At 51.9% G+C, this 26,662-nt stretch overlaps 1 protein-coding gene across 7 annotated transcripts; it reads left to right on the forward strand.

Moving 5' to 3' along the window:
• The first annotated feature begins 1,251 nt into the window (after window positions 1-1,251).
• FHAD1 (forkhead associated phosphopeptide binding domain 1) lies at window positions 1,252-26,581 on the forward strand. Of its 7 annotated transcripts, none has more exons than XM_035344818.1 (29): window positions 1,252-1,661; window positions 2,023-2,229; window positions 4,343-4,613; window positions 5,939-6,030; window positions 6,406-6,636; window positions 7,693-7,816; window positions 8,681-8,811; window positions 10,215-10,280; window positions 10,624-10,728; window positions 11,147-11,254; window positions 12,959-13,042; window positions 13,437-13,589; window positions 13,939-14,134; window positions 15,380-15,450; window positions 15,582-15,719; window positions 16,259-16,366; window positions 17,013-17,102; window positions 17,776-18,001; window positions 18,642-18,723; window positions 19,408-19,514; window positions 19,856-20,015; window positions 20,342-20,465; window positions 22,110-22,245; window positions 22,873-23,000; window positions 23,364-23,459; window positions 24,260-24,480; window positions 25,066-25,231; window positions 25,335-25,469; window positions 25,989-26,581. In XM_035344818.1, the coding sequence occupies exons 1-29, from the start codon at window positions 1,566-1,568 to the stop codon at window positions 26,070-26,072; spliced, it is 3,936 nt and encodes a 1,311-aa protein (XP_035200709.1). In that variant the 5' UTR covers window positions 1,252-1,565; the 3' UTR covers window positions 26,073-26,581. The 7 variants fall into 7 exon arrangements, with proteins under 7 accessions (XP_035200709.1, XP_035200711.1, XP_035200712.1 ...); XM_035344819.1 differs by having other exon boundaries at window positions 1,281-1,661; window positions 25,389-25,469; XM_035344820.1 differs by lacking the exon at window positions 2,023-2,229.
• The last annotated feature ends 81 nt before the right edge of the window (window positions 26,582-26,662 follow it).

Consider the following 26,662-nt stretch of genomic DNA (forward strand, 5'->3'; position numbering starts at 1 on the left):
CACATGCTTGTGTTTGAGAAAACAGAATGTGTTTCCCTACACAGTGTCTAAATTTGCACGTATATCTTTGCATCTCTGGATGGTCAGTCATGTTCAGGGGCAACTCTTGGGATATACAGAGCTGCTATTTGTGTCATGGAGGAAGCCTGGTGTTATTTTTAAAAAGCATCACTGAAATGCTGGATTTGGGCTATAAAACCTCTGCTGTTATTTTCCAGTGCAAAACTCTTGCAAGGATGGAAAGGTAAGGAAGAATTGGCAGCAAACCATGCATTTGTGCTTCCTGGTGAGCAAAGGGTGACAAATGGCCACTGTGTCCCGGGTCAGCAGCCTGGCTGCCATCCAGGAGCAGCCCCATTGTGTGGGGTGGAAATTTGGATTGTGCCAAGCATTGAAGCAGTCTTAGAAATACAGGAAAAACTTTGCATGCAGTGGATTTGCAGATTGGGTAATTATTTTTTGGGGGGGGGAGGGAAGTGCCGTGTTTTTGCAAGCATGCTTCTGAGCTGAGTTGTTTGGGACTCAGCAGCCCAGTGTTGCAACATCTGAACATGGAGTGCAATACCCCTTCTCGCTAATCTTGTTAGTGTTGGTGTGGGTGTGGTACACGTCCCCGGGGAGGTTTGTGGCGGTTTCCATGGCCTCTCTCAGCCTTCCCAGGGCTGCTGACACCTGCCAGCATAGTGGGTGCTGGGGGGGATCTTTTGACCCTTTTTAAGGCCTAGATCTCACATATCATGATGTATTTGTGTCCCTGTACTGAAACGTGAAGGGAGTGTGAACGATCCGTGTGGGCAGGAGGATACAGAGCGTGAGGCCTGGCTCTTGCCCTCAGCTCGGGGTGGAGGCCATCATGGCGGCCCGGTTGCCATGGCGATGGCGGCAGGGATGGGGAGGCACTGCGAAATGGCGCCTTGGGGACGCGTGAGGCCACGGTGGCAGGGTGCAGCCCTCGTCACAGCAACCTGGGTTTAGATCTCAATTTAATTAATCCCCTCTCCACAGAGGAATAACCCTCACCATCACAGGGCAGCCCAAGGGCCTTGGTGAGTCACAGGTGGCGGGCAATGTAATACATGCTTTCAAATAAATAATAAGTTAAAAAAGCAAAAAATGTTCTCTGGCAGGCTCAAACAGGTAGGCTGCATGACAAACTGTGTTTTCATACATGCAGAACAAATGTCCTGTGAGAAATGAGAGCTGCAGTCTGCACCGACACAGAGCTGTGTTGTGCTGCCAGACCAGTTGCTTGGAAAAAGGGGAGGAAAAAAAAAAAAAAAAAAGGCAAAACAAACAAAAAGGAAAGCAGTAGGGTGTCAGCCGGCTTTGGTTTCACAGGGGTTTCCCTGGCTACTGCAGGGTACAGGGAGGAGCAAAGGGATGGGTGTGCAGACCCAGCTCCCTAGCCTCTGTAAATAACTTTACTGCTTTATTGCAGGAACCAGCGGCATATAAGGTGGTGGAGAAGTTCCTTGGTCAGTTGCATGTGTTGCAGGGGGCATTACTAAACGAGTAATGCATATTATGTTCCAATCTTCAAGGCTTGCTGGTGAAAAGGTAATACTATGAGAGCTTTCCTAAGGAGCTCAGACGAGTGTTTTCAGCTGAAGCCACAAACAACCACAATCGGGAGACACGAAGGGTCAGACATCGTGCTGAAGGTATGAGTGAGAAAGCTGCGGGACTCCTGGGTGGACAGTGGGTGGAGAAGTTATTGGTTGGGAATTAGAGGGAGAGGAACCTGGTTGTGCTGGCAGACAGCTCTGTCATTAGTGAGGGTGCAGGTAGGGCGATGGACTGCAATTCGAAAATGCAAAGCATAGAGTCTAACAGCCTATTTGCATGCTTTGGATGCAGGTGAGGTGGTGCACGGCAAGCCTAAATGACAAGAGTAGTGGCTAACAGCATGTTCACATGGAGAAGTATAGCAAGGAGAGGAGGGCTGGGCAAATCAGCAGCAGTAACACAGCTCTGGTTGCTTTCTGAGGGTTTCATCTCTTGCTTGCTGATCGGTTTTGTCAGTCTGCAGGGGTAGAGGATCATCACGCGGCCCTCGAGTTCGCCGGCTGGGAGAATGGCTTTGTCCTGCAGGACCTCAATTCTCCCCAGGGCACCTTTGTGAACGGCTGCCAGGTGCAAAACGCGGCTGTGCGAGTGAGCCCAGGCGACATCCTGCACTTCGGGGCGCAGGGAGCACCCTTTGAGCTAGTGGTCGATGGAGTCCCCCAGGTAAAGCAAATGCTGGCTACCAAGGCTGTGAAATGGGCATGCAGCTGTCAGGCAGCTGCCTTGCTTTAGCCACTCACCTGCACATAGAAGGAGGGGAAAAAAAATACCAACCAACAAGAGCCCAGTTGTACATGATGTGAAGGGGAGCTGTGCTTCAGAGGGTTCGGGGCATGCTCTCTGGTGCAGTCTTGTTTCTTAAATCATCATGAAGCGTGAGGGAGAAATAAAAAGCTCGAGCTCCCTCTGCTGAAGAAACTCAGGCACCTCAGTAGGGTGAAGAAAGCATGGAGCAGGTTTGCTAACAGCAAGGCCACTGTAACAACAGAGGTACGTCTTGGGAAGCTGTGAAAGTATTGGAAAATGACCTTTACTTGTGTTTCCAGTTAATCTTTCTTCAGGGGATACTTAGTAATGGACTAATGTTAAAGATCCAGCTGAGAGCAAATGAAAAAATGAAGGCATTGCTGGTGCTTTGCTTGGCAATGCTGTGCACAGCTGCAGACTCTGTGTTGTTCTGCACAGCAAGGCCAGAGCATCACAGCCTGTCTTGTGGGCATGATACGAATCCCAAGCAATGGTAAACATGGAAGGAATGTGATCCGATGTGATGATTTCCCCAGGAAATGTACCAAGGCAGAATGGCCATGGAGGTTGTTAAGCTTCTGAGTTATTAGAGTATACAGGATCGATAAGATCCCTATGATTTGTATTGATGTGTCATTTGAGGAATCCTAGACAATAGAGACTGAGCAAGAGTGCTGGAAAATTGTGTGTGTGGCGTGCCAGGTAGTGGGTGCTGCCCAGCCTGGCCTTGTAGCCCAGCCTATGTATGATTCAAACATAATGCAGGCCATTTGTTCACCCAGGTACTGTTTTATTTATGTCTCAGCAAGCTTCCTGGTGTAGTGAGATGACCTTGTGAATCCTAATGAGGCCAGAAATCTTAGGCCAAGGGGAAAGAAATGCATTGCTGCAGGATGAAGCCGTGCAGCTGGCGTGCAAATTCTGGGCAGGTGAAACTTGCTCCTGCTGAAGCACCAAGCATTTTAATTTCCTGAAGTATGTGTAGCCTGCACACAAAAATGCAGTTATGCACAGTGGCACAGAAAAAGCACTGTCAATGCCTCTTTATTGCTCTGGGCTTTATGATCCTTCTTTGATATACTAGCTTTGAAGCCTGACACCGCTGACTGCAGAGAGTAAATCACTTCTATATTTCGCTGTGTGAAGTGTTTACAGTGTTTAATATAGGGAGGCCTCTCTCTCTCTCACTTTCAGTGGTATTAAAGATGAACATGTTTTAAAGAAGAGCAGCACCCGGCTAAGAGAGCTAAGTTCTCCATTATGAAAAATAAATCCAAAGCTCTGAACGTGTAACAGCATGTAAAGCAGGCTGGCAATCTCTGCCTTTTCTTGTCAGCATTAGAAATGAAGGGTGGCTGTGCTTTAAGCAGCAGCAGGTCAGCTGCAGCTAGTGCCTTACTGCAGCTTTCTCCCTTGTCTGGAAAATCAGCAAGCTCCAAGCAGTGCTGGGGCTGAGCCCACGTTGCCAGATATTTATTTATGGGCTGGCATAACTTGAAATTGAGGGTTGCTTCTCAGCCAGCATACAGGACCTTAACGTTGGCTTGTCTTCATGATAGCTGAAAGTGATACTTATAGGGATAATAGCATTTAGAGCCCTAATTACATGTCGGACATGCACCGTGTAAGGCTGGGGAAATGATTGCAAGGCAGGTGTGCAATGAGAGGCTTTGTTTCAGGCTATCAAAAGAGAGAAATGACAGTGTAGGAGTGCTTGTGTGTGTTCCAGGAAAAAACCAGAATGAGCACATCCAAATTTTGCAAATGACACACAGAATGAGGGTAGTCTGGTCTAGAGAGGGAGCGAAGAGCTCCAATAACATCAAAGCCCCAAAACGTGTATATGGCAGGTAAGCGTTTAGGCTTCAGGCTACCGATCTGATCAAATGACCATGGGAATAGGAAAGGACTGGAATTATGTTTCCACTCAGGCCTGTACCTGTGTTTTATGTTACATCTTTGCACGCACATCAGGGGCTGGAAAGCCCTCTTACGCTCTTGCTAATAGCACGGTCTTGTTCCACCGCAGGCATCCTATCCACCGGTGAAACGTCGCACAGCGTGGGCTGGGCAGCTGCAGGTGGCTGCAGACCCCCAGCGCTGCCCTGCCGTGTCTCCTGCCCACCTCCCATTGCTGCAGTCCCAGCATCGCCCCGGCACTTGGGGCAGCTGGGCTCCTGCCGCGGCCAGCCCCGTGCCCCATCCACCGCTCCAGAAGCGACCCCTGAGCGCCTGGACCAGGAGTGCGACCGCCTCCAGCCCTCCAGATGCTTTCAGCCGCCCCCCCGCAGAGAGGCCAGGTACTTCCTGATGGCTGCAGGAGTTAGTCTTAGTATGACAGCAAAGGAATTGTTGGCGCCAAGCGGGAAGACTGCTTCCACCCATGTTTTCCAAGCAGTTTGTAGCCGTATGTCCTCTCAGATCAACTCAGCATTGAGCACAGCTGATCTGAGCAGAGACATTTTGGATTTGCGGTGATAAATGACGAGTGTCACAGGCAATTGGTTGTGAGTCCCTGTCATGTGAAGCTAATCGGGGTCTGTGTGTGATAGGTATTTGGGTCGGTTAGGAAATGTGCCATGACAACCTGCGGGGAAAGCCATTGCCTCGGTATCTTCGGTGGCATTTCCTCTTCCTTGTTCCTCGTGTGTGATCCCGAAGGCGATTACAGACTTTATCTTCATCGATGACTCATGCACCTATTCCAGTCTGTTTGTAGTGGTGGGTTGGTTCCTTTGATGTGTGGTTCCTGGCTGCCTTGAGCAAAGGAACATAAAAGCAGATCTGTATCTGATATGTTTCTTAAAAGCAAAGTATGCTACAGCAGCAGAGCAAAGGCAAGGGTTTGTGGCTATGAACTGATGGAACAGCACAACTGTGGAAAAAGGCTATTGCCGTGAAGGTAGGTTGTTATATCAGGATACATGATCTCATGTTTCTTGTGGTTTCATAGAATGTCCTGAGTTGGAAGGGACCCACAAGGATCATCAAGTCCAACTCCTGGCTCCACACAGGAGCACTCAAAAATTAGGCCATATATCAATAGTGTTTGTGCTTAATTTTGTGTTTTTCACAGTCAGAGGGAATAGCAAGTCACTAGTAAACTGCCAAATTATACCTAGTGCTCCAGATCAAAGGACATTACCATGCAGTCGCAGCTGCGCAGCATAAAGCCACGCACACAACTTGAAATCCCAGTGAAGGTGACAGGAGTGAAGCTCGTGCTCCAAGGTAGCACAGCTTTGTTTGATTTTTGAAATAGAGCCAACGGGATCTGAGTGTGTTAATTCTTGTGAACTTTTAACTATTCCTGTGCTGTAAGCAATGCAAATTGACCTTTCTTTGGGGCTGGACAGGGTTAAAAACATAGAGGAGCCTTCAGTTCTGTGTCTGTGTGCCTTGGAGGCTTTATGTTTCCCAGAGGCGTATTATTCCTCTCTTTTGTGTGGACTGTTTGCACTGGTGGGGATCTTTGTAGTGCCAAACAGGTGGCTGTTGTTGTGAGCGCGAGCCAAGCTTCAGACTGTAAAGGAGCCACTGCCCGCAAATAGGTTTTGGACAAGTGAGAGAGAAAAGCTCACAGTGCAAGTAGCACTTTGCTACTATTTTCTTTTCTATTTTTCAGCCTGGACCACAATCTCAGGCAATGATCCAAATAATGGGGCAGGAGCCCCTTTCCTGAGGATTCATAGCGTGGATTGCCTTCTGCAGGAAAAGGTGATGCTGCAGAAAGGGTGAGGGACGCAACTCATGGCCCTGCCCTAGGGAAAAGTGTGGTGAGAGGGATTGTATGGGCTGGTAGAGGGCAAAGTGTGTGTGTGTGTGTGACCAGGAGTCCCAGCAGTGTGCAGGGAACTGGGAACCACTGGGTGCGTGGAGGACCTGGCTTCTCTGGGAACTCAGGGTGAGGAGGGAGAAGGCATCAGCTGTGTCTGAAAAGCATGGGTGTCACAGGGTGACTGCGGTGTGACAGAAGGCTGTCCTCATCCAACACTGTGTGCTTTATGGAAGTTAAGCAGTTACCCTGTGGAAGCAGGCAGCCTGGTGTCTGTAACTGCAGACTGACAGATGACACATGGAACCTGCCCGCAGGATGAAATGCTGCTGAGACTGGAAAAGGAAATCAGTCGTCTCTCTGGTTTTGAAGCAGAATCAAAGCAGAAAGATACAGTGATAAGGAGTCTTCAGGACAAAATTGCAGCAATGGCCAAGACCATGGCCCAGGCTGCTGCTAGAAGCGATGTGGAGCTGACCCAAAAGCTTCTAACACTTGACAGAGAAATCAGAGCCAAAGCAGAGGAGATTAAAACCTTAAAGGAACAGGTACGCAGTGCCTAAACAGGCACAGTCTGTTGAAAAAAAGCATTCTGACACATATGGGTTTTGAACTGAGCACCTCGTTCAGAGGGGGGGGAGGAGGAGGTAGCATGTGTGGAGCGAAGGGGAACGAGAGAGGTGGTTTTAATTGGTTATGGTGTTTTGCCCACATGATTGCCTGTTCTGTAATCGTCCCATAATGAAGCTGGGAATCAAATTTCCCATTTACGTGGTAGGACCTGCAATGCCGTGGTGGGAAGAGAGACATAAGCCTGAACTACTTTTGGCAGAGAAAAGCCATGTGCAGTCACTGCAGGCCAGGCTGCCTGACCCCCTTTCTCCCCCATGCCTCTCTTTCCCCAGGAACAGAGCCAGCGTTTGCATTTGCAGGGGGCATTATGGTTGCAAGGGCAAAGACGCCCTTTGACATCCAAGCGAAAACAGGTGGCCAGGCAGAAGGGCATGGCCATATAGATGTCCTGTCCAGGGATATGTTATGTTATAGGTGGGAAGTCAATTCCTACTTTCTGCTCTTTGCCTGTGGGGTAGTGATGTGCAGGAGTAGACAGGGCAGATTATTCTCTGCTCCTGATACTGTGCTTGTGGCAGAATCATGAGTGTGACTGCTAGCCCCTATGGATCTGCGTTTCTGAGCAATAAGTAAATATGCAGAGCGAAGGCTATAAATCTAAGGATATTTCTGCCTGATTCTGCAGTGGCACTATCCAGCAGCCCAAGCTGTATGTTCTCGGGATTGCAGCCAGCATGAGACATTGTCTCTTTGTGCCTTTGATATCAGGCTTTTGGTGTGAACAGCCAAAACGTTGATAGGCAGATCCTGTCCAAAGCAGTTTCTCCAAAGAATTAGCCCAGGATAGTAATGAGTAACCTGACCAGACTGTGACTGTCTCTGAGGGTTCATGAGAAGTTAATGGCAGTCAGAAACGAGGGCAGTCTCTGTGAAGCTTGGGAAGAGCTGAGTTTGCATTTAAAACAAAAGCAAGAGTATTGGAGCCACAAAGTTACCTGGCGAGGAACATTACGTTATTTTCTGTCTTTTAGATCAGTGACTTGCAGAAAGATTCAAGTGAAGTTTTTAGCCATTCTCTTTATGAAAGAGACCTGGAAATTGGAAGCCTGAGAAAAGAAAGTGAGAAGCTAAAGAGGGATCACGCTTTGACCACAGGTATTTTTGCCTTGATATTTCATGGGAGCTCCTCGTAGGGGCACGAAAACAGTTGAGGGCTGGCTTTGGAAAGTGACCACACATTTGCAAGATTGTCTGGCATCAGCCACTTCATAGTGGCTGGTAAAAATTGTCCCACTTCATGTTCTGTTTCTTGAAGCTCTGTGTGGTTTGCAGGTAGTTGCTGGCATAAGGAGCCCCACAGGAGTGAGGGGGGGAGTGGAGACAGAAGGCAGAGAGCGATGGGACAGACGCGTTAAAAAAGAAAGCACAGCGTAAAGTGCTGACAGCAGGGCAAAGCCCCGAGCTGCTCGGATTGGGTGCTGCTGGTTGGACTGCAGAAGCCTGTGCGCGCTCTTTGCACACCCGCTGTCAGGCTCTGAGTTACCACATGGCTGCCAAGGCTGCCTCTAACCACAAGCCCGTTCCAATTGCCTTTATCTCAGCACTTACCATTCCCTAGGAATGTGATGTGAACATAAAATAGTTGCTGTTTTTTTCCCCAGACAGCCATTGGCTGTGCGCTGAGATTAGTGAAACTGTTCTGCCTCGTTTCTGTGGTCCAAGGTAATTGCTCGTAGCAGCGCTTGGCAGGGAGAAGAGCTCAGAGCTTTGGCCCCGGCCTAGAAATGTAAGGGAAACAGATCTGTAAGAGAGCTGCTCGTCCTCCTGGGAGCATATGCTGCAGGGCCCGTGGGGACTCGTTAACGATGTTGTCATGGAATAATGTCCAGCACGGCTTGCCAAGAGCTGGAGCCGCTCTCCAAGTCAGACAGTTGTCAGATGGAGACTCGCCACTCGGTGCCCGGAGGGCTTCTGCAGGGAAATGCTTTGGTTTCCTCTTGCCCAAATTGTTTTTCACAGGTCTAGTGACCAGCCTGCAAAGGGAGATTGCTGTGAAGGAGCAGAAAATTCAGCAACTCAGGCAGGACGTGGAGAAAATAAAGAAGGCAAACAGAGAAAAGGACAACCAGCTGGCAGTTGTGTCTGCCAAGGTTAGCACCCCAGTGACGTGCTCTGTAAGTGATGGTTTCATACACGGGCTAGTGTGGAAAAGGAAGAAGATCCAAAGGGTCTCGCTTCTCTCTGGTAAGGACTGAAGCAGCTATTTTAGCAGCTGTGTAGCAGGGACAGATGTAACTGCTGGGTCCTGACTGCATGTAAATAGACGCAGGAAGCCAGAGCTGCGTCTCTGAGATGTAACAGTGACAGAGCAGTGGCTGCTTGTGTTGTGAAATGCTCGCCGTGAGGTGTCAGGTTCACCAGATGAATCCCCCTCCTTGTTCTACGTGCAGGTACTTGGTGACCTGAATTTCTGGGAACACTGTGGCTGTTTGTATGCTCAAGGCACTCGTGCCAAGATCCTGCTGAGAAGCCATGGAAACCCAGTCTTAAGGATGCACCCTGCAACCAAGCCTGTTTATTTCCCCATAAAGAAAACTGCCTGTATAGCAGGTTGTTTGTGTATTTGCAGTTCCCTGCTCGAGTGGCAAAGCTGCATAATCTGCATAATAAATGTGGAGCGGGTGCAGCATTGTGGCTGGCTGACGAGGCAGTGTTCCAGGAGGTTGTAGTGACTCTCATCGATTTCTGAGGAACAGCTGAAACTAAAAGGGCCCCTGGGGTGCAGGAAGGGGTCCCTGCCCATGGCAGCTTCTTCCCAGTGGAGCTGCTTTCTGGATGGCAGAAGCAGGAAGCTCCCCGCTCTGCTGAGGGTCAGCTCCTTGTAACTGATGGAAATGGGGTAGGTGTGAGCAGCAGTTAGGGGCCGGGGGGGAGAGTAGGTGTCCCAGAAGAGCATGCTGCTTGGTGGCTGGTGGCACACTTCACGTGTGTAGAGGCAGAGAGCACATCCCTCTGCAGCCCCCACTGCTGCAGGGAGGTAGGAATGACCTGGGGTAAGGGAGGAGCTGTGTTTGTGCACAGGCTCTTGAGATCTGTGCACTGGTGGCAAGTGGAATAGGGCCACGCTCAGAAACCCAGGCACTCAAAAGTGGAACTGAAAAGCACCCTGGAGCGTGTTAGCTTGGAAATATCTGTTCATGCCATGGTTCAGGTTACCATGGATGTCTTGGAAAAAGCTTTTGGTTCCATTTGTCCGTTCCTCTGTTGCTGTTACACTTGTGCTAAGGCCCAGTGAATTTCTTTCTGTAGGGTATTGGCTGCAGATGATTGCTCTTCTTTTAGCCAGGCTATGATTTAGATATGGGCCTGTCCAGGTGCTGGTACTGTCATACTCTGAATGTCTTGATTGCCCTGTTGTGGACACTCGGCCACCCATTAGGCACCTGAGCACTTAGCCATGCTGTAGTACTGAGGGGTGTGTTGACATTTCCATCAGAAATGACAATATCTGGCCAGCCTGATAATTTTTTCCATTGGTTGCTGTTCATTCTAGTGCTCTAGACTTAAAGAGGAAATGAAGCGTGACCTCGGAGAGAAGGACGTGACTCCATACCAAAAAGTGAGTTTCTAGTCCTTCGGGGTGATGTAGCACACCAGAAAGCAGCGACTGCAAAAATGTGCCATCCAGAGAATATTACTAGACATTGTAAGAGCAAAAGAAGTTGTTATTTTTTAAAAAAATGAACTGAAGTTGGAAAAAAAAAAAAATGGAAAAACTGAATCTAAGTTTGGGAGAGCACTGTCAGAAGTAAGAGGTCAAGTCAGTCTATCAGCTGTAAAGAGAAGCTGGAAGAAAAGACTGGGATAAATGAAATGGGATAAATAGGGAGAATATCTTGCTTGTTGTTGAAATTCTTCAAGAAAAACAATAGTGAACTCCTCCTTTCCTGGGACTCTTGCAGCGCATTGGAGAGCTGGAACGTGACCTGAAGGGCTTGCAGGAAGAAGTCCAGAAGTATCGCATTGAGCAGGAAACCATCCAAACCAAGCTGTCTGAGAAAGCAAAGGTAAACCTTCGCACCAAAAGTTAGCAGCGCTCTCCTCTGGAAAGGAGAGTGGACTTAGCCTGGGAAGTGAAACGTGTCGCTTCCCACTTATCAGCCAGGATGAAAAGACAGGTCGCCTGCTCACTGGCAGCAGAGGCTTTGCAATAGGAAATGCTCCGCTGCATAGGAAATAATTTGTGCACCCAGTCCTGGTGTCCCCCAGCAATACCGATTTCCCCAGGGCCCACAGTGTGCCCATGGCAGCAAAACAGGAACCGAAACAGGAGACTTGAATCTTAGAAAGTCCAGGGTGGATGATGTCCCAGGGACCAAAGCCAAACCAAAAAGCTGTGTTTCTGATGTGGATGGTGGAGGTAGAAATGCTTGTGGCATCACTTTCTGGTAGTGCTTTGATAATCAAAGGCTTCTGTTGTTTCAGGCTGAAGAGGAGCTGAAAAATGCCTGTGAAAGGAAATCTGTGCAGTTACAGGAGATGGGGCGCAGGGAGCGCCTGCTGAAATCTGATGTGGATCGTGCCAAAGTGCAGGTAGGAGGAGGAGTGGGAGTTCCTTGCCACGTGGGCCAGAGGCAACAAAAGGGCTGTTTCTCCTATGGGGAAGGATGTTGTACTGGCAAAAGGCAGAATGTGAGTTCTGGGAAGGAAAAACTGAGCACCAAAGTCTGGCACGGGTCTTATCTCTTTGGCCTGCTCAGCATGAGAGGCTTATCAGGATTTGTTTAGTCATCACAAAAGATTCAGAGCCTGATAGGAGACAGAAATGTAGTGGATTCTCTGTGATCATAGCCACATTCTCTGGGACCTGTGCAAGCCCTCCCATGAGTCTCTGAAATGCTGCTCGGCACAGAGACAGCTCCTTGCAAAGTAATGTGGTGTGTTTAAAGGCAAGCTCTGTATCAGCAACACAACCCAGAGATGTTGCCTTGTTTGCAGAGCCATGCCACCTGCTACAGCTTTTGACTGTGTTTGTCACTGAGTGTAGCAAAGGTCCTGCCCTCAGCATGGGAGGAAATTCTGCTTTCTTTGTGTTGACACGTCTGACAGCTGGGCTAGATGGCCATGACACAGCGATGCTGTGCATGATAAGGCTGTGTCCTGCGTTAAACTGCAACGCATGGTTTTTGCTAGCCTGATTTTGCTAGAAAACTCAGACAGTGAGAGGCAGAAAAGGCCTCTTTTCTGAAAGCTGTGAGATTAAACGTCTGGAAATTAACCCCCCGTTTTGTGCTTGTCGCAGAGCCGATGGCTACCTCCATCTTTTAAGGATAGATGGAGACCCTGCAGTATGGAGCAGGAACTCCCCCAGCCCACACACACTCAGCCTTTGTCCGAGCCCCGGGAGGAACCTGTGGCAGCTAGGAAACGGTGTGGTAAAGACCTAGCTTCAGAGGAAACGTTGCACGTCCTGTTCCATGAAGATGTTGTGGGTGGCATCCGCAGCTGCCCCCAGCCTGGGCTGTTTCACAGGAGGAAGCAGCCAGGGCTTTCTGTGGACGTTGCTGTTAGAGGAACTAAATATGAGCTCTGTGAGCTCAAAATCTGAAAATGGCAAAGTGACAAGTCCCTCTGGGGATGTCTTTTCATGGTGGTGGTGTCTGGCTCTTTTGGTCTCTGTGGTTCCTTTTGCCTGACTATGGTCCGTGTCCATCATTGCTCTGCCCGCTTGTTTGGGATTCCATATTGGTGGGCCTGACTACGTAACGAAGTGCTGGAGAGAGTTGCCACTGGGTATTAAAACCATGGCCCCAAAGTCTGTTTTTTGCTTTGGGAGGTGGTGGGAGACGGTCGTGCATCAGCTCCCTGCCAGGAAGGCCAATGTGAAAGACTCCGCCAAGAGCCACGGTAGGGATTACACCTTGCACCTCGCAGGAGGTGTAATTAACTGGATTAAGTGCAGCACCTCGCTGCCAGCAGGGCGTCAGCCATTGGGTTAAAAGAAGAAAGGAGGGCGTGTGGTGAATTGTTAGGGCAGAGCATGGTGTGTGAGTTAGGGATGCTCAGAGAGGAGCGCGAGAGCACACACGGGGCCTTGGCGCCTGAGGTGGCAGAGAGTTCCTGAAGTAAAAGCATTACTCCTCCTCTCCTCTCCTCGGATCCTGCCAGCCATGATATCAGGACATGGTAAGGAAGCAGTGCAAGAAATGCACAGGGATGCTCTCTTCGTTGTTGTAGAGTTTTGTGGAGCAACAAATAAGTCAGTGACTTATTTTCCTGTGTTAATCTCTGCTGTAGCTGGCATCTTTCAAAACGCAAGTGGTGCAAGCCTGCCTCCCACAAGCAGCAGAAGAGGCGGGGAAGGCCCTCACCATCCAGCAGGTGAGTGCAGACGTGGTCGCACAGTGGTGCTCATCACCTCCACAGCCCGCCTGGTGCTCGAGGCTGCTGCAGAACAGCCCCAGCACCTGCACTGCGTGCAGTAGGGCTGTTGTCCAGCTTTTCCACATCACGAGTGATGGTGCAGCTACCCTAGGGAGGTGATGTTGCACCGTATTGTGAAGGAAGTGGGGGCCCACTTTGTTTGGGGCTTCCCCAAAGCTTGGGTGGAGTCATTGGGCTTTGTCAGGGAAAAGCCCAGGAGGCTGATGTGGCTAGTGTATTCCAGCAGGTTTTGATCCCTGCCCAAAATCTCGGTCCCCAGGGGATTTTCCCTCAGCTGAAAGTGTTTTGGCATGGCGCTTTCTTCTCCTCTCCCTTCCCATGCTTCTGGCAGGTACTTGAGAAGGTCAGGCAGATCTGTGAGGAGAACCAACAAAGTCAGGAAAGAGAGAAGCGTCTCCAGGAGGAAATAAGTGCCAGGCTCTCGAAGGAAAAGGAGGTGTCTGAAAATGTCGAGGTGTTCAAGGAATCAGTGCGTGAGCTCCAGGTCAGTCATCTAAATACTGTTCACAAAGTTTCAGCTGGGAAAAAGGTGGCACAAAGCATTTTATTGGCCTTGAGGACAGGTCAGAGAAAAGGCGATGCATGTCCAGCAGCGCTAGCAAGCGTAGTGCCCTCAGCTTTGCACGGAAAAACCCCTGTTGGTTTGAAAGGAACAGAACCTGTCACACCAGCATCCTCCCCTAGACCTTTCTTACCCAAAGATATCAACCCATGAAGGTGCTTGGTGAATAAAGAAATCTCCGGGCTTTCACAGATGTTTTGTGTTACTTGTGCAGTCACAGAAGGCCATGTGTTACAGAGGCTGACGTGCTCGTTGATCTTACTGGTTTTAGGCTTTCCTGGGGACCTCGTTCTGCAGCGACAGCTTGAGGAGGGAGCTGTGCAAGTTTGAGGCCATGCTTGTGGACCCCTTGGTGTCGGACGTGCAGGCAGCTGTGGTGAAAATCACTCACGTGGCCCTGTCGTGGCTGGAGGGAGCAGAGCAGCTGCTGGCAAGCGCAGGGTTGGACCTCCTCACCTCTGGCAAAGGTGCCCTGTCCCACCGGGGGTGGGTGTCTTAACTCTCCTGTTCACGGAGGGCTTTCCTAGCAGGAAAACAGGACATGTGGGTGTTTGTGAGCTGTATTTTCTGCAGATGATGGACTTTGTAGAGGTCGTGGTTATTCAGTGCTAGTGGTTTGCTTGTTTCCCTTGGTGGGATATTGGTTATCATTCTTAGCAGCAGCTGTAGCAGCTCTGAGCATTGCAGGCTCAGACCCGAGCTTGTCTCAAGGTAAGGATTTTTTGTCTTGCCTCTGCTGCTCCCAAGCAGAGCAATTGCTGTGTCAAATTTGATGGAAAGGAGCTAATGTGAAGAGTGTGGAAACTGAAGCAGGCTGCTACAGCGTAGGTCTGTGTCAAAGCATCCCGTGATGCGCTGCCGGTACGGTGCAGTGTGAGCGTGGATGAGTCACTGCCCCGGCAGCCGGGTGGGCGAGGAGCATGGATCACGCTGGCAGCACACGGGTGGAAGGCACAGAAGTGCCGTGGCCAGTGCAGAGGAGCTGTAGGGCTGCTGTGGTTAGCAGACATTAATGGTAGCACCAGGAACCTCGCGAGGCTATGTACTGCAAGAGGTCGGCCTGCCTTGGCTCCTGGAGAAGCATCGGGCTTAGAAAAGAAGGGGTGATGCAGCGAACTGGGTGACAGTGCTTGACAAGGAAAATGTAGTCTCCTGGTGAGAACAGGAATCTGGGGTTTGTGCCAAGTCAGCCTCCGTTCCTGAGACATCTGGGTGGTGGCAGCGATTCAGTCAATGTCGAGGCTGAATGTGAAGCCCGCTGGCCCAGCAGTGGGAAGGTGCCGTGCTCCTAGCAGATGCTGCGGGGGCCCTCGGCTGGCCCCTGGCATCCTTTCCAAGGGATGTCTAAGCCTGAGCAGGAGTTGAGGGAGAGTCTCTGGGTGCAGGACAGAATTGTTGCCTTTAATTTCCTGAGAGCTGATAGCTCCACACTGCTTGGCACAGGGAGGAAAACCACAGGGGCTGTTTTCTGTAATCCTGACTAGCACTTGATCTTCTCATGGACTTCCCATTGCACTCTTTCTTCTCCATGCTGTGCATGGAGGAACGGAGATACCTGGTGAGGAGGGTGAGGGCTAGGGCTGAAGGTCAGCTGCACTGAAACAGCATCTGAAAGAAGACAAGTAGTGTCCGCAGGCCTTTGAGGACTCCTCAGGTGCTAAAAATTGATTGTCTGAGAAGCCCTTGCTGTAATACTCTGTGTGCTTTTGTAGGACTGACAGCCTGTCTCAGGAGGTTGCTGGAAAATAATCAGGAAACCATGCAACGGAATGAAATGTTACAGGTAAAACTCTATCTATGTCCATAAACCCAGGTGAGTTGGGGATCTTTGCATCCGTAAATATGGTGGCTTTTTTTTTCCTCTGCTGCTCATGCACTCCTTTCAGTGCCGTGGTATCTGCCATTTCCCCATAGGCCCAATTAAAGGAAATCCGGGAGTCACAGGATGCTCTGCTGCAGGAGCGCCTGAAAGAGCAGAAAGTGAAATACGAGCAAGACCTACAGATAAAAATCCATCAAATCGCGTTGGAAAAGGAGGAGGAGAAAAAAGAGGTATAGCAACGGGGTGGTTTTTCAGGCATAGGTCTGTTGAGCAGGAAATCTAGGTCTACATAATGGTGTTGCCTAGTGAGAGGAAGAACTGTCTAGCCCCCAAATCCAAAATGTCTGAGGACAAGGATGCATCTCAGATATCTCCTTGTGCTGACACGGGTGAATTAAACCCCCTGAATTAGATTACACCATGTTACTGAAAAGCATCTGAGCAGTGGCAGAGTTCATTGCTACTTGTAAATCCCTGTGAGAAAGCTGTGAGCAAGGAGCATCCTCCAGGCACGGAAGCATAGGAAGACATCTTTTTTCAGTAGTAAATTGATGCAAAGCACAAGCAGGCTTCTGTGCAAGCCTTTGGAGCAGGTAGGGCAGCTTCGTGGCTGGTTAGACTCCTCCTTCGAGTCACCTGAAGTCCAGCCAAGCTTTTCTCCCATAACATGCGCAGTGACCCTGTTGGTTGCTTTCCTCATCTGAGTCGAGTTAGTTTGCCTTACAGTCCAGTTTTATCTTTGTCAAAATTGTTGGCTATTAATTCTCAGATTATGAAGAGCACCGCTGCGAAGGAGAAGGATAAGCATGAGAAATATGTGGAGGAAGAAAAGAAGATAGTCCAGGACTTGGAGAGCCGCCTGAGAAGTATGACTGAGGTCAGTGACGTGCATGGGGATGTGGTGGTTTTACTCGGCTGGGTGGCCGAGCTCCACCTCAGCTGCTCTTTCACTTCCCCTCCTCAAAGGGAAAGGGGGAGAAAATACGATGCAAAGGGCTCAAGGGTAAATTAAGTAATTACATTCTCCACCATGGGCCTCTCCACAGGCTGCAGGGCGCCTGGAGCACCTCTCCCCCTCCTTCTGCATGGACCTTAGAGCCTGCAAGGCTTTTTTTCACTCCTCTTTCTCTCCCAGCTGCTGTGTAGCTGCATTTTTTTTTTCATTTTCTTAAATATGCTCTCACAGAGGCGCAGACAACATCACTTACTGGCTTGGCTCTGGTCAGCAGTGGGGCCCTTACCTAACATGGGGCAGCTTCTGGGTTCTTCTCACAGAAGCCACCCCTATGCCCCCCTGCTACCAAAACCTTGCCACACAAACCCACTGCAGGATGTAAAGCAGAAGCAATTACAGATGGGCCTGTTAAAGCTGAGAGCACTCTGCGGTGTCATGGCCCGTGTGGTCAGGGTCTGTTGTCAGACTTCTTTCCCCCACAAACACACGCAGATGCATATTTACAGAGAGAAAGGTGGATCCTTGCAAGTGGGGCCTCTTCTCAAGCACTGTGCTTTTCCTCTTGCAGGTAATGGAAATGAAGTCCAAAGAGCAGGAGGTTGCAGATCTCAAGCTGAGGGAAGCTGTGCGCAACCTGGAGGAAACCACGGCGCGAGAGGTAGCTCTGGTAACCCCTCTGCACACAGAGGATGTGATGCAGATGTGGTTTTGTTGCACGAGGTTTCTCTGTTCCCTCCTGACTTCTGGGGCCTCCATACCCTACAGATCCTGCAGCTCCCATACCCTACAGACGTCTAGACAACAGAGGAGCTGGCTTCCCTCTAACATTAGCACTCAGCAGGAGCAAGTCTTGGCCTAAGTCATCCATCAGCACCTCACAATGTAAAACCCTGGCTTGATGTATGAGCACACTCATAATGTAACCCTCGGGCTTTGTACTTCCCATGCCTGTGGCAACCCTGCTACGGCCCTAAAGTGAGGGTGATCCCAAGGGGGCACCCAGGGCCCAGCCACCAGCCCGGTGGGGGCAGAGAACTGTGGCAGTGGGAGCCTGAAGCGCACAAAATTGGTAGCACAGAGCCCAGACGAGCCATGCAGTGCAGATCTCCCCACCCTTGTCTCTCTGTGGGCAAAGCCAAGCAGGCTGCATGGTGGATAAGTGCTAGTGCAGCTTGTGCTGTGACAGAGGGAAGGAGGCGAGAGCAGGGCACTGAAGACTGCGTTCCTTCCCCCTGTCTTCCTGACTGGTAGCCAGGAGAGATGATGCTCATCGTGTTCTTGAAGAATAACGTATAAAACATGCAACCAAAGCCCCGTGTCTTCTTTCCCAGATGATGTTAAAGCAGCAGGTCCTCAGGCAAGATGAGCAGCTCAAGATCATTCAGGAGGAGAGCGAGGTACTGAAGCAGAAAGTCCAGGAAGAAATAGCAGGATATAAGGAGCAAATTAAGCAACATGCTCGGACAATTGTTGCTTTAGAAGACAGCCTGCTGGAGGCTGAGCAGCAGCAGAAGACGCTTGAGAAGGAAAATATCACGCTTCTGGAAAAAATAGAAGGTAGCTAAGGCTTGCATGGGCTGCGTGTGTGCTGGGGACACCCTCAGCAAATGTGAAAGTAAATAGAGACGGAGTAGTGGTGCCAAGAAAAGCATTGCAAGGGGGGTGTTGCTTTGAGGTTTGTCTTAGTATAGGAAGAGCCCTGGTGTGATGCCTTGAAGAATCCCTTTCACCGTGATTTGCCAGATATTTTTCAGAGTCTTTGCCTACTGGTAGCGCCCCACAGGCACAGATAAGACATTCCCACTTGAGAAGGACTCTTGTCCCTCCAAAGGGAGAAAGCTGGAGCACACGAGCCAGGAAGGACTTGAGGGACTGTCTAAACACCACTAGGTCAGGGCCCAAAGACACGTAGCTTTCCAGGGAAGACTGGTTGCAGTCTTCGAAGCTGTTGCGAAGGAGAGGATCTATGGAGCATTGCTCTCGTAAGGCGACCTGGTTGCAAGCCACGATGTGTTTTCACAGCAGTGTCCTGCCTGGTTGTCCCTGGATCTAAGCAGCCACCACGTGCAGACAAAGACCCCCGCAGCAAGGCTCAGCCCAGCTGCTGTGAGGGCGTTCACTGACAGCGTGCTGTGAGGCAGCAGCCCCCCAGCGTGGGCATTACCAAGTGATGTTCTGTTGTCGTTGTCTCCTGCAGGACTTCAGGGTGATGCCTGCAGGGAGACAGCAGGAGCATCCCAGGAGGCCTCTTGCACCGAGGAGTCTCACCGTTGTGTTCTGTAAGCGGATGCCAAGCGCTGGCTGATGGTGGTCTGGTTCGGAGGGGCTTGGAGAGCAGAAGTTATCTACAGGAGACCTTAAGGAAGGCAAGGGGGGCAGCAGCAGCCTGCCCTGAAGTCTTCTCTGTCTCTGATGGTGGGAAGAGTCCTTAGGTTATGCAGAGACAGCCTGAGGTGTATGTAGTTTCAAAAATCTCCTAGCGTGTCTAGAAAGACATCTGTGAAGGAAACCATCCCCAGTTTGCTGCGCCGGGGGGGAGACTGGCACAGGGATCCCGAGAAAGGATCGGGCACCATCACGGCGATGCCAGTGTGACAGTGATTGCTGCCTGCCCACGGGCTGCCCATGGAGCCCCCTGGGTGGGGGCTGAGGCTGCTGGCAGCAGCAGCAGCAGGCGGGGGAAGACCAGTGCCTCCAGTGTATTCGGTGCAGTGCCGTGAGTCGGGCGGTCTGCAGGGAGGAGCAGCATATGGGTTATCGGCTGTGCTGTTCTGGGGTTCGGGGCAAGGAAGGGAGAGCAGCACAGGCTGGAATGAAGGCAGCTGAGCTGTGGTTTGGAAAAAAAAAAAAAAAAAAAGAGTACATGTTTGTAATAAGATGCAGTTAAAGAATGCATGTGCAGGCTCTGTCAAATCTGCCCAAGGAATTGTGAGTGGTGCACGCCTCTTTCTTGTGAATTTCAGAGAAGAGCTGGCTGCTGCGCAGAGCATGCTCCTGGCCAAAGAGGCTGCTATTGCCAGGTTAACCAAGGAGCTCTCGGAAACCCAAGCCAGGATGTCAGACATGAGAGGTTAGTGAAATGGAGCACGTGGCTTCTGGCCGGCAGGTACAGCTCCCCATCCCTCCAGAGCTGTACAGACTGGGTGCTAGTAGAAGGGCACCCGCCGGTAGTGGGGAAATAGACATCACTTTCCTAAAACGATGCCCTGGGCAAAGCAGGCTTTGGCAAGATAAATTCCCCACTCTCTTCTGCTAGGATGAATCTAAGTGATAGCAGTGGCAGTGTTCAGATGCCCTGCTGGAGATCGGTTGCCCAAAACGGATCCTTTCTTTGTCAAATTGATGTATGTGGGTGTCATGTCACTAAGAACCGCGGATAGCCCGAAAGCCACAAAACTTTGCCGTGCTTAGGAGAGCTCAGCGAGAAGCAGAAGGCGGAGCTGGAGTGGAGCCTGGTCCAGATGAAGAGCCAGGAGCGGGACTTGAAGGCGCTGAGGGAGAAGCTGTCAGAGATGTCCAAGCTTGTGGCTAAGAAGGATCAAGAGCTGAAAGCGGCAGCTGCAGAGTTAAGGTACGAGCTGCTGGGAGCTGCTGGCTTGCAGAAGTTGACCTGTAGATTCCCAGCAGGTGACCGCATGCAGATATCTCCCCTGGGGCAAAAGGTATGGTTGAATGCAAAAGACTCGAACAGAAGCACGTGTTTTCTATGGAAATGTCACGTGTTCTGAAACGGGGGCCGTGAGGAGCTCCTGCCTATGGACCTGTAACCGAATCACGGCTCGGTAATGTGCTCCCACCCACGCTGTGGACGTTGTCCAGGTTGTTGCTCTGTGCAAGCTGTTGGGTTGACCCTCATCCGTCACAGTGGTACGGCAACGCTTTTGTCTCTTGGCACAGGCAAGCCCAAGAAGACTGCAAAGCGCTGCAGGCTGCATCCCGAGAAATGGCACAGGAGCCAGAGACTCTTCTGCAGACGCAAGCGCGGGTGACACCTGCCACGGTGGAGGAAGCCTCTGAGACGGTAAGGCTGCAGGAAGGCCACCAGAAACCACAGAAGAAGCGGAACAAGCAGCTCAGAAACGAAAGGAAGCGGCACTCAGCAAGCCCCAAGAGAGCACCAGATGGCCCAGACGCGTGTCCCTGAGGGTTTCAGGGAGCTGGGTAGACAACACAGGAGAAGCGCTAAACCCATGTCAAAATCCAGAAAGTGGGAGAATGGGGACAACAGGCAGCTTGTGTCATACTTCCTTTCTTGGTTTTCTTGCTGAAAATAGGCTGCTTGGGTGATCTGCTCCCATTTCTGCTGCTGCCTTGGTGTGCAGCTGCCAACAAACTGTGAAGGTCAGAATCTCAGTCCCACTTGTGAGAGCGTTTGCTGAGATTATCCATCAGGTTTCCAAGGGTTCGCCATACAAAGCGTTTTCTGTAGTCGTGGTGAGGGTTGGCAACACTCATGCCTCACTAGGTGAGTTGGGAGCAAAAAGGGAGCTTCACAGGACAACTGGGAGTCCTTCCACTGGACGTCCTTTCCTTAGCGAGGGCAGCTGGTGCTGGGGTGCCTGTTTGAGAGCAGGGCAGCAGTGCCCTCCGTGCTCCTGCGCCGGCATTTCTGCCGGCTAATTAGCTGATGTTTGTACAGCACTTTGGAAATGTGAAGTGTTGTGTGCGCTAATGGCTGTTCAGATTGCCAATTAGAGTGGGTAACAGCTCAGTAAAAGAGCTGTAACGCTTCCCAACCTTCTGCAACCTTGCTTGACCGTGGATGCCAGCTGTGTCAGCAACACGGGAGCAGATCTGCTTTAACGTGTGAGAGCAGGGTGTTCTTTTGTGCAAGAAAAGGAGAAATGGTCCTAGTTCTCCTGTGCTGACTCACCGCCTGAATTCCCTACTTTTAGAGATCTGAATAAATCAAAGGTGGCTCCAGGAGCAGATGGAGGGACTGTAGAAATGGTACAGCCTGTACCGCAACAGTGGCAGACGCCGTGCCAGCTCGAGAGGCTGGCTTGCTGTTGGCTGAGTGGTGACTCACGGCTGGCTGAGGAGCAGGAGGTGTCGCCGTCCTCTCCTGCTGGGAAGCACAGAGCTCTGCGGGTGCAGCACAGCCGCTGATGGGGAGTGCAGCACTTCTCCAGGCAGTTGGCGATTTCTCACACGCAGAGTGCAGGTTTTGGTAACACGCTCACCCCGTCCTGTGTCTGCGGCTGTTCGTCGTCATCGGGCAGCGTGGCTGGGAGGGCGCGATGCGTGTGTGCGCACACATCTGTTATAAAAGAGAATAATGCATGAGGTCGTGTAGGAACGCAGGCCAGTGAGTGAATCAAAAATAGCAAATGCACTGCTTTAGCGTGAAATAGTCGAACAAAATCCCCGTGCGGCCTCAGAGCCAAGCACCGTGCCTCTCTCGACTCCCTGGAGTGTTGTCAGGGCTTACATCCTCCAGCGGGCTGCGACCGGGGCAGCAGGGCATGAAGCTGGTACCTGCTGCTTCAAATCCCCAGGGAGGCTGCGCTGCAAGCTGGGGCATGTGCCCTGCTTTCTGCGACAAGATCATTGCTCCTGGTGTGTCCCAAGTGCCCGGCGTCATTCGGAAAGGCTGTTTTGGCTGCAGCCAAGCACCCGGCAGGCACGCAGGGTCAGTCAGAACCAGATGTGCTTTGAATTTCAGGAGCCAGCTTTGGACCTGGTTGAGCTGGGTGCGAAATGCAGAGGCCTCAGGCACGAGGAAACAATCCAGCGCCAAAAAGAAGGCTTGGTGGAGCTCCGGGAAAGGATCAAGCTGCTGGAGAAGATGCAGTCCTCGAGTAAGTGTGGCACAACATACTTTCACTAGACATGGAAGGGGCATCTGCACGTCCAGCTGGCATTGCGAGGCACAGGGGACAAAATGAGAGCAGCTGGGTGGTAACTGGCACACGTCAGACATCTAAGGAGGTGTGGAGTCAGCAGAGAGGCAACTGGCAAAGGGTTTTGAAGCCATAGCCACGATGCTGTGGAGTCAGGCACTGAGCAGGTGCCCAGCTCAGCAGGCATTTGCTCCTGCACTGGGGTGCAGCTCTCCTCCTGTCAAGAGAGAAAACAGCCTGGTAAAACTTGTCCTTCACCAGGCTTTTTCTGTCATCCCTGTGCCTGGAGCAGTACTGCAAAGCAACGCCACCTCTGTAGTGAGAGCTGTGGAGTAGCAGTTTGTGGTGCAGCCGCTTCCAAAATGTGTAGAACTGCTACTCGTGGAGAGCAACCAAATCCCAAAGCCACGAGAGCAATGCCTGCAGGAAGGGCTGCAGCATGCTGTGGTCCGTAGCCTGTTCCGCAGGCGTTGTGCGTTCCCTGCAAGGGAAAAGCTGGCAAGCCTGAGCCGTTGCTGTTCTCTGAAGCCACAAAGTGTCCTAAGTGAGAGAGTAACGACTCCGTGGGTGTTTGGTTTCCTCCAGCTGTCATGAGCAAGGCTGCCGAGCCACTCGTAGTCCAGAAGAGAGACTTGTCAGGGAAGAGAGCCCAGAAAGCAGGCCTTGAGAAGGAAGCGGCACCGCTGTCAGGAGCAAAAACGAAGTGCAGCAAGGCAAGAAGGAACCCGTGGTTTGTTGGGTTTGTTGGGAAAGGCATTTGGTGGAATGGGGACATGGAGGCCTTTGGATAAAAGAGGGAAGGGGGGGGGGGGAGAATGCTAGGTGGGAGGCGTGAAATTTGTCAGGGTTTAACAGGCAGCAAGTGCAGGGAGGATCGTAGCTCCTGTAAGGTGCGGTGCTGTGCTCAGCATCATCGGCTGGGCACTGCTCAGCGGGGCCACGGACTGACCTGGTGAAGGTGTTGCCCTGCAGCGTTGCGAGCACAGTTTTCCCATGCAGCAGAAGGGAAAGTTGAGGCTGTGAGCCATCAAGCGAGCAGGTGGGTGAGCTCTGTCGGTCCGTCCTTGTCTTTGCAGTGTCTGGGCTGTTTTCCTGATGGGTGCTCGCACGTGACCGCCCACGAGACAGCAAGCTCGGAGGTGTTGGAAGCATTAGACCTCAGGGAGAGGATGGTACGTCACCAGGAGATGTGGTAAAACTGTGCCGAGCACTCACAGATGATAGATCGCTTTCCAGAAAGAAGGGGAGGGTGTCTGGGTGCTGCCGAGTGCCAGGCACTGCGCCCAGGTGAAGGCTGTGTGGCAGGAACCAGCAAGAGGCAAGCACCTGCCCGGACGTATCTGGCCTCTTGAGTTCTTCTCCCCTTCCCACCTACAGGCTCTGGGGGTGTTCCCACGGAAAGCAGGGTTAGGCTCACAGGACGGGTCGTGTACACGAGGGAATCTGCCCTGATCAACCTAGAGCTCCTGGGGAATGATGAGGGAGAAGCTGTGGAGCGATGGATGTGGCTGGCACAGGAGATAGACATCACTAACGAGGGGATCGAGCCGTGTAAGAGGGCCTCCTTCCTCTGAAACGTGCCAGATATTGCCAAGGAGGAGAAATAGCATGCCTTGTGTAGAGGAAGAGCTGCACTGGGGAGTCTTGTGTTCGGAAAACCGACGCCGGGTGTGCAAGTGGCTGCTCTGGGGTCTGGATGTGCTGCTCCAGGTGTGGCGTTGCTGCTGGTTCTCTGCCTCCGAGGATGAGTGGGGGCCCGTCTGGACGACTCTGAGAGCTCTCAGAAGAGCTCGCGTGGGGAAAGTACACGTAGCGGTGAAACAAAGGGGAGCACACGCAGCAGTTTACATGAGACGTGTGAATCTCTTGAAACACGAAAGCAGGATGGAAGCAGATGGCCGAGTGGTGTGATCGTGTTGGAAGTAAGACTTGGCAGGAGCAGTAATTAATGCATTCCCCATTCTTCTCGCAGTACCTGGACTTAATTTGTGCTCTGGGAAGTCTGATGAATATGGAGGAGCTGGCAGGAATGCAGTCTGTGCAGCATCTTCCCCAGGAAGAGAGGGAAAAAGAAGGGCAACAGCGACGGAAGGACTTTGAGCTGTTGTACGAGAAAATCAGCAAGCTCAAGAGTCGCCTGGAAAAGAAAGAGGAATTGCTCAAAGATTACGAGGCCCGCATCGAGCAGCTCAGGTACAGGGAGGCGTGGAAACTTCTGGGACAGGCTGGCAGGTGTGGGGCAAGAAGCAGAAAATGAATGTGAAGGATCCCGTAACACCTCTCTGCATCGGGAAGGGAGGTGGTGAAGTTGTACTGCTAGAGAAAACACTGGGAAACGCCCCTAAATGAAATGTGGTTCTTGTGGTAACAGAAAACATCCAGACAGCTCAAAACACCAAAGCACTGGGCTCTGCTCTCTGCGTACGTGGCGACAGGATCTAAAATGACACAGGAGGGCTGGTGGCTGGGGCAGTGTGTGTGTGACAAGGGGTCTGCTATGGGGTGTGAAGGGGGAAAGCTTCGAAGGGAGGCTGCTTCCCAGGCCCAGCACAGGCAGGAGGAGAGGGCGATGGCACGGTGTAAAGAAAGGGAGCAGGGAAGACGCTCGTTAGAATATGTGCTGGTGTCAGCACAGTGCTAGACACGCTGCCCATGGACACACCTGCGCAGCACAGGGCTCCTAGGAGGGATGTGAGCGTGATCTGCTTGAGAGCTTGCTCTGCGCTCGTGGTCACGGCTCGGCTCGGGGGGAAAGGCCCACACGGGTGTTTCGTGCAGGCTGAACCAGGAGTCCTTGCAAATGTGCCAGGAGGAGATGTTGAAACTGGAAGACGAAGTCCACAGGGAAGCAGAAGAGAAAGCTCTGCTAAGAGAGGCTCTGGAGAGGGCCCAGGTCCAGCTGGGGCAGGAGAAGAGGCTGAATCGAGTGGTGAAGCAGCGCAAGGTAAGAGGGGCCGGGTGAGGTGAGCCTCAGCGCATGGAGAGGCGGCTGCTTGGGGGGTGTAGGCGAGCCCGTGGCATGGTCTGACTGCCCAGCCGGTGTGAAGACAGCACAGGCAGCTCGTGCAGTGAGAAGTAAAGTGATTGATGGTTTTATGCAGAGCTTTGAAGAGGAAAAGGAGAAAAGAAAGGAGAAGGTGCCTCGTGGCTGCGCCCGTCCTTCCAGAGGACGAGGCGGGAAGGTACGGCATGCTCTGGTCACTCGCTTGCACACATTGAAAGGGAGGCACAGCAGGGTAAGAAAGGGAGGTGTCCACATCCCAGCGAGCATCTCTCATCTCAGGGGAAGACCCAGGGTTTAGTTCAACAAGTCCAAGTGCAAGGTGCTGCACCTGGGTCGGGGCAATCCCTGACATGAGTACAGAGTGGGTGAAGAACTCACTGAGAGCAGCCCTGCAGAGAAGGACTTGGGGGTTCTGGTTAGGAGGAAATTCTTCACTTGGGGTGGGGAGGCACTGGCACAGGTTGCCCAGAGAAGCTGTGGATGCCCCATCCCTGGAGGTCTTCAAGGCCAGGTTGGACGAGGCCCTGGGCAACCTGATCTGGTGGGTGGCATCCCTGCCCGTGGCACGGGGGTTGGAGCTGGATGCTCACTGAGGTCCCTTCCAACCCCAACCATGCCCTGGTTCTATGGGGATGGGCTGAGCTTCTTGTGGGCTCTCACAAGAGAAGTGTTGGTGCAACAAGCCTCTGTTTTTCAGCCTGGACCCCAGCCATCGATGCCAGCAAAGCTGAAGATGAAGGAATGCCCAGCAGAACCATCAGAAGCGACAGGCAGCACGTAGGAGTGCCACCCCACGGGCCTTTAGCTCACAGAGGAGAAGGGCAGGAACACGCCATCGTGCGCAGAACTTGGTTTGGGTGCAGCACCGGGCGGGCAGGTAGTTGGAAGAACCTGTGCGAGAGGATCCCGTGGTGTCCCGTGGGACTGCTGCAGGGACCATGAAGCACACAGGGCCTGGGAAGTCCTGCGGGACTTGTACCACAGCACATGGTGCGGTTTGTGGAAGAAAAAAGGCGGTGTGAATACAGCCTGGTGAGCGCGTGTGAGGTCGATTTCTGGTGTGTGGCTTTCCTGCTGAGCCCACTTCTCTCTTGTGACTCCCGTGGGCCTCCCATGGGACTGTCACAGGGGCACGAGAGGCACAGAAATGGGGACGGGAGACACAGGAGAGGGCACGTAGTGCTGAGCAGGGCTGCCAAGGGGGGACGAGGAGCCACGGGCACGAAGCACGGGAGCGCATCAGGGCAAGACTGGAGCTCCACACGGGTGGCACACGATGCTCGTGGGCACGGGGCACTGACTTAAACCATGGGCAATCCCCCGGTACCCTGGGGCAGCTCTGGGGGGGGGATCCGAGTGACCCCAAACGCC

Source organism: Oxyura jamaicensis, chromosome 21 (assembly GCF_011077185.1).
Source record: "Oxyura jamaicensis isolate SHBP4307 breed ruddy duck chromosome 21, BPBGC_Ojam_1.0, whole genome shotgun sequence".
Classification (NCBI taxonomy): domain Eukaryota; kingdom Metazoa; phylum Chordata; class Aves; order Anseriformes; family Anatidae; genus Oxyura; species Oxyura jamaicensis.